The following is a 10,478-nucleotide window of genomic DNA, read 5'->3' as shown; positions in this document are numbered from 1 at the left end:
TAGTCCGGACATGCAATATCAGTTAGTGGAACCGGGGGACAGGGCAAAACGTCATTGAGTGCAGTTTACCAGTTTTGCTAGAGCGAATACTAACTTCAAGGGCAAAAACACAGAGGCTGGGTGTTATGGCAAATGGAAACAAAACAATTCTTATCTACCAACGCTAGCTAGCAGAGCAGTTTTACTATCTAAACTCTGGCGGGGCCAGAACCATACTATTTTACAGTCAGTGGGACAGTGTGACATCAAATGTCAGTCACAGGGCAATACATAATCCATAATTTGGCAAGACCATAGGAGACACCGGGTCATAAGATTAAAAGGGCAAAGGACTCATGACCATCACCCACAAAACCACAGAAAATACCTAACAAGATCCATCGCATTTGTGGGCGAAGGGTCATGTGACCTTTGACAATATCATATCCTCAGGGGGAAAACTTACTTTTTACTATGAATCAAAATGGAACAGAATGGCAAAACCTGGAACGAAACAGGAACAATGAAAAATAAAAAACACCATGATTTCAACTTTACTAGGCATAATCCTTAATTAGATGGTACTGTGGGAGAGAGAGAGAATAGCTTTTCTCTCTTGATGAGGACGATGTCTTCGGGTTCGCAACGATACCCAGCAACCGGTGCAGCCTCCAGGCCATATGACAACAGTGTTCGTTAGAGCAGTTCTTCTGGCTCGCAATCAGCTCGTGGTCGGAGCTGACTCTGCGAGAGTTCTTTGGACAGTCAACCAGCTCGTGGTCAGAGCGGACTCTGCTTTAGTTCTTCTTCTGGCTCGTGGTCGGAGCCGCTTCTTCGCCCCTCCCCCCCCTGACAGGCGTCCGCCATCAACCTAGTTTATCAATGTTCTCAGAACGTCCATAGATACACTCGATCTCTGCAGCAAACGGGAGAAAACTGGCCGGGGATGCCCTATCATAGTTCTTGGAGTGGGGGAACGGGGTATTCTGATGGTGATGCGCTCCTGCGCGATGTCGCAACAATGTCTTTGGGGATTTCCCTTCGTACCATATAAAGGTCAAATATAGAATCAAATGGATTCTGGTGAGATTTAATGCCTAGTTCAATCAAATCATGATGATAAAAACCAAAATAATAAAATGGAGAAGGAGATGTTCCTATATTTAACAATTTAAGGTCAAAGGGGTGGTTCTGGGATAATAGGTTATGTTTATGGGGAAAATAAAGGTTAACTGTTTACAGGGAGGGATATTCCAATTCAGGGGAAATATGAATCAAATATGAAATTTAAAATAATCCAAATATGATGAGATGGGATAATGAATCATAATGGAATGAAATTTAGATTGACCAAAAATGGGATAATTCAGTTTAAACAATTTATGTAATGGGCTTACTATGAAATGAAATGGAATGGTTAAAACCTTTTTATTAAAAGTAATACAAAAAGTCAATTAAGTCAAATGTCACCTGTCTACCCGTCAGGATAAGCGAGCAATCAGTCAATGTCCGGTAACTATCAGTTTCCTGCTGTCAATGCTGAGGGAATAGTTGGTCATATCTGTCTACTGGTAGTAGAGGAACATGGTCTATGTTTGTCAGTCAAAATAAAATCAGTACATATTAAATCAAATCAAATCAAAATTACCTAATATTTATTTAATTGTGGGGAGAAGGGAATATTTCAACTAATATTTTATTCAATAGAGGGGAGAAGGGATGATTAATCTAATATTATTCTACTATTAGGTAGAGAGAGGTAAATATTATAGGGGAACATGGCTTGGGAAGCAGAAATTAGCAAACAGAAAAGAAAAACATTTAATAAACCACATACAACAAATGTCTGGTGAAACGTGAGTGGAATAACTTTGTTCCATATGGAAATCTATGGGCAACTGATTAGGGCAGACTGTTCTGGGGGTTGGGCCTAACCATAGTGAATTCAGACGGTTCTGAGTTGGTTCGGGATCAAGTGGCAAACCTTGAAGGAATGTCGACGTCCACAACCACAAATGAAGACCAGTCAGACCAGCAGAGCAATCTCCCTCGTATTTTGTGGAAGTCGAAATTCCGTGGTTTGTCCCTTGACCACGACCACGCACAGAGATCCGTATCTGAAGATAAAACATAAAAACAAAGAACAAACTGGTGAATGAAATGAAACAATAATTCTGACAACCCATTATCAAACTGGTTCATACACCTGCGCATGTACACTGGGCAGGTGAAAGGCAGAAAGAGAAAGGTATCTTAAAAATAAATATGATTTATTTCTCCTGAGCACTCTTCCCATCGCATTTAGGGCGTAGGGAGATCGCCGAAGGAGGAATAAGAATATTAAATGATAAACAAACTGGGTCTTATCAAAATAATAAATACTTAAATACTTATATACATATTTATATTTCTCCTACGCGTTCCTCAAACATGCTTTTTTATGGAGGGAGGGTATTTTAGAGAAACAGATGTTCCCCCAATCTACGCATATCACAGTTTATAGCACATTGCAGAACTACCAAGGAGAATGATACCGTAACCTGAGAGAGAGAGAGCAAAGAATAGTTTAAAGTATGTGGCACTGAGCGTTAAATCCGCATGTCCACATGTTATGCTATAAGATTATGTCTTTTCAGATTTAATTTACAACACTGAGCGTTAAATCCGCATGGTTGATGATTAATCTGAGCGTTAAATCCGCAGTAGATACAGAATAAAAGATTGGCTTAATTAACTGATAAATCAGTTCTGGCCTGTATCTACCGACACAAATTCCTAAGCATTACGGGGCTGTACAACAACTCTAGCGTTAAATCCGCGTTCTGTTATACTTTTCTGCGTGTTTCCTTGGTGGGCTTAGCTACTGCCTACACACCGAAAATGCCCAAAAGAGAAATGTGAAGAATCACAGAGAAAAGAAAACAGGTTTTCTGTCAAATGTATGGTGCGCACCATAAATTCAACGGTCAACCCAATACTAATTAAAGTACAATATTAATAGGGTTACTGATGTAACCTATAGTTAATGGATGGCAAACAATGGCTGAATTGAAATTCATTTAAATGAATAATTCTGGGAAGTTAACCTAACTTAAAAATGAAATATTAAAATGTAATTGTAGAATGGAGGCTATACGCTGTACACGTCATGTCACACTCTACAGATTATTAAACTATTACATTCTGGAATAGGGAGTTCCTGATGATAATTTAGTGTTCACAGACACACAGACAAATGGACCAATTCACACACATGCACACACAGAGATGGGAAAAGCAGGCCCATACAGACACAAACATTCATGGAGCGAGATGGGTGTTCTCTGTTGAAATAGGATAAAGTGAAATTTGTACTAAGGCCATTAAAAATGTATGAAATGCAGTAAAAACTGTAAAAATACCAAATTTAAAATTTGGGTTTAGGCTCCCTGACTCTTTGGCTCCCTGACTTAAAGTCAGGATATTAGATTGGCTTTACCTAAAACACTTCTAAAGTTATGAAACAAGATGGCGTTGCACACAGTCACGAAGGAAAGCTCAGGGGTGGATTCACACACACACACACACACACACACACGTGCACACACACGCACGCACACTAAGACTGTATTTGGGATACATAACAAAGTAAGCACGCACGCACATGCACACACAAACATTAGGGACATTCAAAAATGGAGAAATGTTTTGAACTGTATTCTAAAATGTTTATCTGGGAAAGAAATATAACGTCTCAGCGTCAATGATATCGGGATGAGAGAAATAATTTGAACCTAATTATTACAGGATGAAAGTATTGAATGGTCAACGGTCGTATGATAAGTTCAAAATCCCTGTTGGTGTTCAGTAGGGAAAGCTTGTATGAGACAAGACCAGACATAGACGAACAGGAGCAGGACAGAGAGTGAGAGGGAAAACTCATATGAGACAAGGCTGCATAGCGTGTATGCCTCCCACACAAATACCACTGATAAGAGCACCCTCTAAAATAGAGAGTGTCTTAGACCAAGTGAAAGTGAATAGCAGGGAAAAAGTCAAAATTTATCTTTAAAAATGGGAATCAAATAGTCAAATTGAATAATGGCATCATTAATCTTATATTGTTTTGGGATGTTAAAAATTGAATGAATTAATTAGTGCTAAGCACTGGGAAAAGCGTGTGAATGAACGCCAATGAAACGTCAGTTTATGGACCGTTATAAGGTAGAAAATTCACCCTTGCTTCGCTCGCTCCGTGTCGACTCAGAGTAGAAAGCAAGAATAAATAAAATAATACATATATACATTTCCCGCACACAATGAAGCGATCGTTCTAAACCGAGTGCTGGAAAGTCTATATATGTAGTTATGGTCCACAAACTGACAATACTAAAAACTATTTATGACATGAGACAGAAAGAACTCAAAATAATTCCGCTACTTTGTCTGAAGTTGATAAACAACTAAAAATGAATGCCTCGCTTCTCGAGGTGTTATCAGGGGAAGAATTATAATGACAGTATAATCTATTTAAGCTAAAGGTAGACAGAGAAAGACATCAAGCATTGATTTACTTAACTTGTATAGAAACCGGAGCAGACAATCATTGTCCGTAGGAAGAAGGACCCAGCAGCAGAGAGACAGCCGGGGTTGTTGCAGGTTTGGGTCTGTGGAGGATCGTCCGACCATGGACAAGCCGAGCTTGTCAAGCCCCATGGGTCAATCGCTCGTCCACAGATCCGTGGAGAGGTCCATGAAGTGTTCACTACTGTTGAGACGTGAGCCGTTCATGGACCCCAAAATAAAAAAATCGCTTGTCCGTCGAAATCTGATGACATACCATTCCGATACAATGGCGAACACTGATCAAAAGGAAACCCCATGCTCAAAAAAATTGCTTGTCTGTGGTCTTCCGTGTGTGAGTCAATGTCAGAGAGGAAAATTTAGGGAGTGAATCTACAGGACTGAGTTTTGTTTTCTTTATCAGAGCAGCTAATATAAAGGAACTGATTCTTTGCCTTAGTATGAGTATAAGCTTAATCAAATAAATTAGGCTTTATACTCGTTAAAGGACGGCAAGATTGGACCAAATTTGATGGGAATATTTCCACCATTATACTTGAAAGGACTGTATTAAAATAAAGACTATGATAAATAAGGAAAAGCTTCGATAGCAGAGAGCTTGGAGCTCCGGAACACCGGAACTGTATAAATACTTTTGGAAAGTAATCTAATTACAATAAAATACTCTTCACCAGAATAGAAGCAGAAGGCTGGTAACTTTACAGGAATGGTTATAAAAACCTTTTAGGCTATAATGAGTAAAAGTCAGAGTATAACAGAGTTAACCAAAATACCTTAGAATGAATTTGACAGACACAAGGAAGACAATTTCAGACAAGCAGAGCTAGGAGGGGGTTCAATCAGATATATTCATATTCACCATTGTATTGGGAGAGAAGAAGGCATGCAATCCGGACAGCGTTTCCACAAGGATCTCTGACCATGTCCAAATTGAACATGGTTAATATAGCATACCGTAATCAATACACCGGAAAATGTGTTGAACAACAAGGTCAATAAACATATTTGTTTACAAATGGACAGATAATGCAAGACGTCACGATTATTGCATACAGGAACTATCTCACGGGGCAGAGATAGTCCGGACATGCAATATCAGTTAGTGGAACCGGGGGACAGGGCAAAACGTCATTGAGTGCAGTTTACCAGTTTTGCTAGAGCGAATACTAACTTCAAGGGCAAAAACACAGAGGCTGGGTGTTATGGCAAATGGAAACAAAACAATTCTTATCTACCAACGCTAGCTAGCAGAGCAGTTTTACTATCTAAACTCTGGCGGGGCCAGAACCATACTATTTTACAGTCAGTGGGACAGTGTGACATCAAATGTCAGTCACAGGGCAATACATAATCCATAATTTGGCAAGACCATAGGAGACACCGGGTCATAAGATTAAAAGGGCAAAGGACTCATGACCATCACCCACAAAACCACAGAAAATACCTAACAATAGCCATTGTATTAAAACATCCCCTCCTAACCACAGACTCTTATTTAAGTGTGCCTGATCCAGACAGTATTGTTGTCCAAAAAAACAGATCGCAGTCTGCTGCTCTGTTGGGCCCAGATGGGTTAGGCAACAGCAATCATGTGGTATTTTTGATACATATTTAAGAAAGATACAATACGTATATTTTTAAGCATATAAGACCTCGCGTAATTACGCCCTTCTTCCTGGACCACTGGTTGAGAAACAGTGCCTAAATTACTTTCAATCCAGTCATAAAAACTCAGTTGCTAGTGGTTTAACAGATAGTGCCCCATTTTAGAGCTCCCGTGACCTCCACTAAACTCTGTCTTCATGGTAGCTTGGGTTGATTTACTCACAGGAATCTGTACGCCAATGAAATGGGTTCACTGTGTCCCCGTTTTAGTAGGGAATTATGTCTAAATGTCCCCGTTTTAGTAGGGAATTATGTCTAAATGTCAGAACTTGCTTGGTGGCAAAGACAAAACTCTGCAACATGGCCCACATTTCAGACGGTGGATTCATGCACTCTTCTATTTAAATTATTTAGGTTAGCATATCCACAACAATTGTGTAGTATATTTAGCTTCTGCAGTGTTGTGTGAACTCTCAATGTCAAGATCTTAAATGATTCTGTCAGGCAGACAAACTGCATGCAGTTACAGGTTTATCGTGATTTGAGTCCAGCTGATGCCCGTTTTTTGGGTCCAATGCCGATCCTGAATTTGGAGTGTCCTTGAAATGATCCACTATCGGGCCACATCGGCTGCATCATTGGCAAGTCCGATAATGGCCAATATGGGCCAGAGTCTTGCTCTAGTATATATTTAGCCCCTGCAGTGGGATCTTAAATTCTTCTTCTGCCAGCAGACAAACTGCCCACAGTTAAAGGTTTCGGGGGGGGGGGGGGAGGTTGTTAAACTACGAACTGTCATCCAAAAAGCTACAGTAGCCTCATTAAAAGCTATCACAGGGCTCCAGACAGCGTCCCTCACCTCCGCGGTGCATACTCAGCTCCTGACAACATCGCTCCTGTGATTAAGTCAGCCACCCCTTTATTAGCGCTCCCTTTGGAATGGGAGCCAGGAGTGAGCTGTAAAACGTCCAGCCGCGTCCCGTGGCTCCGCTGATGAGCTCCCCCTATTCCCCCCATCCCTCCACCTCACCACCTGACTGACCCGAGGGCCCGGCCTCCCGACTGGGGGCCTGTTGATACTTTTCTGGACCCCCACTGGGGGAAGAGGACATGACTCATACGTCTGCTTGTTGTCTGTCTGCCGGCCTTGCAAGTGGGTGTGAGTGAGTGTTTTATTGTCTCGAGAGCCGCTTTATGTTCAGCTGTATATCACCAGACCAAGTTTTGTTAAGCAACCTTGTAAAGACTTAATTGCTTCTCCCCCCCAAACGTGACATATTCCACTCACGTATACAGTGCACTGTGACTTGATATGAAGAAAAAAAGGACACACGACAGGGCGCGACAGACTTTAAGCGATAAAAAAAACCCAGATAATGCTAGCTTTTCAAAAACTCCCATTAGGTCTTTTGTAATGTAGGTCATGGAGGGACGAGCAGGTCGTTGCTCCTCACATTGTCTGCCAGGTCTCTAATCGCACACATCGTATCTCCATTTGAAGCTATTGTTATTCCTCTCACAGCCGACCCGCGCTGCACCCGCTCATTTCCTCCTCCTGCCTCAGATAAACAGGACGGGTATTTTCGGACGCGGATGTGCTGGTGGGCGCGAGCCATTGTTTTCTTTAACCCTCGGCATGTCACTTCCTGCCCCCTCCAGAACGCCGCTTCCTGTCCCAGCCTGGCTGCCATGGTGTTCCCGCCGTCCCCCTCGGGGATGACCCAAGATTTCACCTTGTCATTAAACCACATCGAGGAGGTATAGTGCCTTTCACCATGTCATTAAACATTCAAACACGATACACTTATACTTCATTGACCGGAGTCCCCCAGGGGTCTATACTTGGGCCCCTCCCTTTACCAACTCTTCCCAGAAATAGCAGGTATGGGAGCTCACAACATGTCACAACATGACACGTTGTGAGCTTGTACATCTTCTATTTTCACAAAATGTTTGCCCCAGAATAGGGACGCTAGGGCTAGCCACCTTAAAGAGGTGCAGTAGAGGAAGAAACAAGTTTCTTAATTTCATTGTCACAGCAGGGGACAGGAGGTGCTGGAGGACTGAACAATTAATCCAAAGAGAATCCATTTTGCAAGATGAATTACTGCAATTTCCAAATTGCAGTGGCAGTGGGGGGCACCTAAATTGTGCTTCTAAACAAGTTACTCTAGTGTTTTAGGTAAGTGGTCCATGAATCAAGTACAATATTCATTTCACCCTTAAATGTATACTAGAAGGAGCAACATGTTTAGCTCACTGTCTAGAAGTCATATTTATATACTTTATATTACTGCTGACAATGTTCCGTTCTTGTCCTTTGAAGAAGGTTTTCATTCATTTCAGTATTGTAATCAAATTAACTTGCAGGGACTTGAAACTTCTATGAGGCAGGTCATTAACAAGGGAAATTCACATCACCTTTATCTTTGTCAAAGTTACATTAATGTTGTATTTTAATGCAGTTGAAGGCATGGATTTACTGAAAATAGTCCCTGGAGAAAGTCTTGTTTTACGTCTCAAATCCAGATGTCCATGATTGAATCACAGAGATGTGAATATTAGCTGTAGAAGCAGATCCTTTTAAGGTGGGTATGACACTCTGAAGTGATACACTGGTGATTATTATGGAAATATGGTAATTATCTTTAAAATAGTTTATGCTTATACCAGTAAGACGCCTGCACGCATCCGCCTGGGTGACAGCAGACTGCTGGGAGAGCACTGGCGCTTTAACATGTGGTTTCAGATCAACATATGGAATGTCAGAACAGGTCAGCTCCATATATGGAGATCTAAGAGTGGCAGCGGGGGCAGTGTCTTGAGCGTACAGGGTTTAATGAGGACCCAGGTAGGGCCGGTCCTTAATTTTCGGGCCTGTTGAGAACTCTAGTTTTCGCCGGTGAAATGTAGAGTTGCTCGCCAATATTGATGACATCAGGGATCTCCATATATGGGCTTAATATTGATGACATCATGTGATGACACGATTTCATAGTTAACTGCGACCTGCAGTTGCAAAACATGCAACAACACTGTTTGATCTAATGTATTAGTAAACATGTCTTGGTATTGGTATTTACTGGACTGAAAAAACACAATTAGATATTTTCCCTAAATCGTTCAACCTCTGCAGCCCTCTAGGGGATTTGAGAATTATCCAAATTTCATGACGGGTAATTGATTACAATTAAACATGGAGCCGTGTGGTGTAAGTAGGGCCACAAAATGAGTTAGCCACAGACGGACAAGGGCATAATATGATTTGGTTCAGCGAAGGAACCAAACCTGAGGTAATCGCTTTGGTGACAAGAGCGGATGAAAATTGTGTGGGTGGAAAAAACAAGTCATGAGCATGATGAATGAGGCTGTATCTTCCCTGATTATGTTGCTCACCTCGCGGCTATCAGGGCCCGCCATGTTCTGTGCAGCTGACTGTGACCGAGGCTTATGCCTTAGTCAGCACACTACAGTGTGTACTAATTCTGAAGTACCACACGAAGATGGACGCTTACTGGTGTTCTTTTTGATGATCTGCCGCTGCTTCCAAAATCTGTTTGGAAACCCCTAATCCTCTCCTTAATCCACTGTGTGTGTGTGTGTGTGTGTGTGTGTGTGTGTGTGTGAGAGAGAGTGTGAGTCAGTAGCTACTTCTGCGATAAGAGGTGGGGGGCTCTTATAGATTGTGAAATGGCTGTCTGGTTCCCAGGTTGGGTCAGCGTAACCCCAACTGCCCCTTTTCTGCTACTGTGCTGCTATGGAGACAGACAATGAGTCACATACATGCGCATGCAGGCACGCATGCACGGCACGCATGCCATGCACACTTTCTAAACATTACGGAAAACCAAAGTTGTTAGAATAAAGTTTTCAGCTTGTCTGTGACTCAACGGAGACTGAACTTTGTGTCGAATAAGGTTGTGTTATGCTTAGTGGTGTGCAGGTGTCGAGCACCGGAAGCTCACAAAGTCACATTTTTTTGGTGCGCGACACAGATGGGCAATCAAGTATAACTGAGGCTTAAGTCAAACTTACCGTCTACTTAAAGCGTCACTATCACACTGCCTCCTGTGGAACTTGTGGCCTATTTTGACCAAATCCCACATTTCACAACAAAATCCCCACCCCCCAGACACTGTAAAAGTGACACGGTCTGCATTTTTCACGAGTTATTGGAATTTAACCCTGGTAAACAGTTTAACCAAAGTGACTGCCAACACAGAGATGATTACAACCTTTCCCTCCAGTATTTGTCATCCCTTAGACTTTTACTACAAATAAACACAGGAAACCGTATACTTTATTTTGCAATTTTGAAGGGGGGAAGCCAT

At 41.8% G+C, this 10,478-nt stretch overlaps 1 protein-coding gene across 1 annotated transcript in view; it reads left to right on the top strand.

The window, feature by feature from the left end:
* plxnd1 (plexin D1) overlaps window positions 1-10,478 on the top strand; it is a 118,835-nt gene that overhangs the window by 39,959 nt on the left and 68,398 nt on the right. The window contains exon 9 of the mRNA XM_080763221.1: window positions 7,807-7,905. Coding sequence (XP_080619347.1) covers window positions 7,807-7,905 — 99 coding nt within the window. The remainder of the gene's footprint in view (window positions 1-7,806; window positions 7,906-10,478) is intronic.

This window comes from Protomyctophum bolini (assembly GCF_963924005.1).
Source record: "Protomyctophum bolini genome assembly, chromosome: 5".
Classification (NCBI taxonomy): Eukaryota; Metazoa; Chordata; class Actinopteri; order Myctophiformes; family Myctophidae; genus Protomyctophum; species Protomyctophum bolini.
The sequence above is the reverse complement of the archived record's forward strand: the minus strand, read 5'-3'. Positions and strand labels throughout refer to the sequence as shown.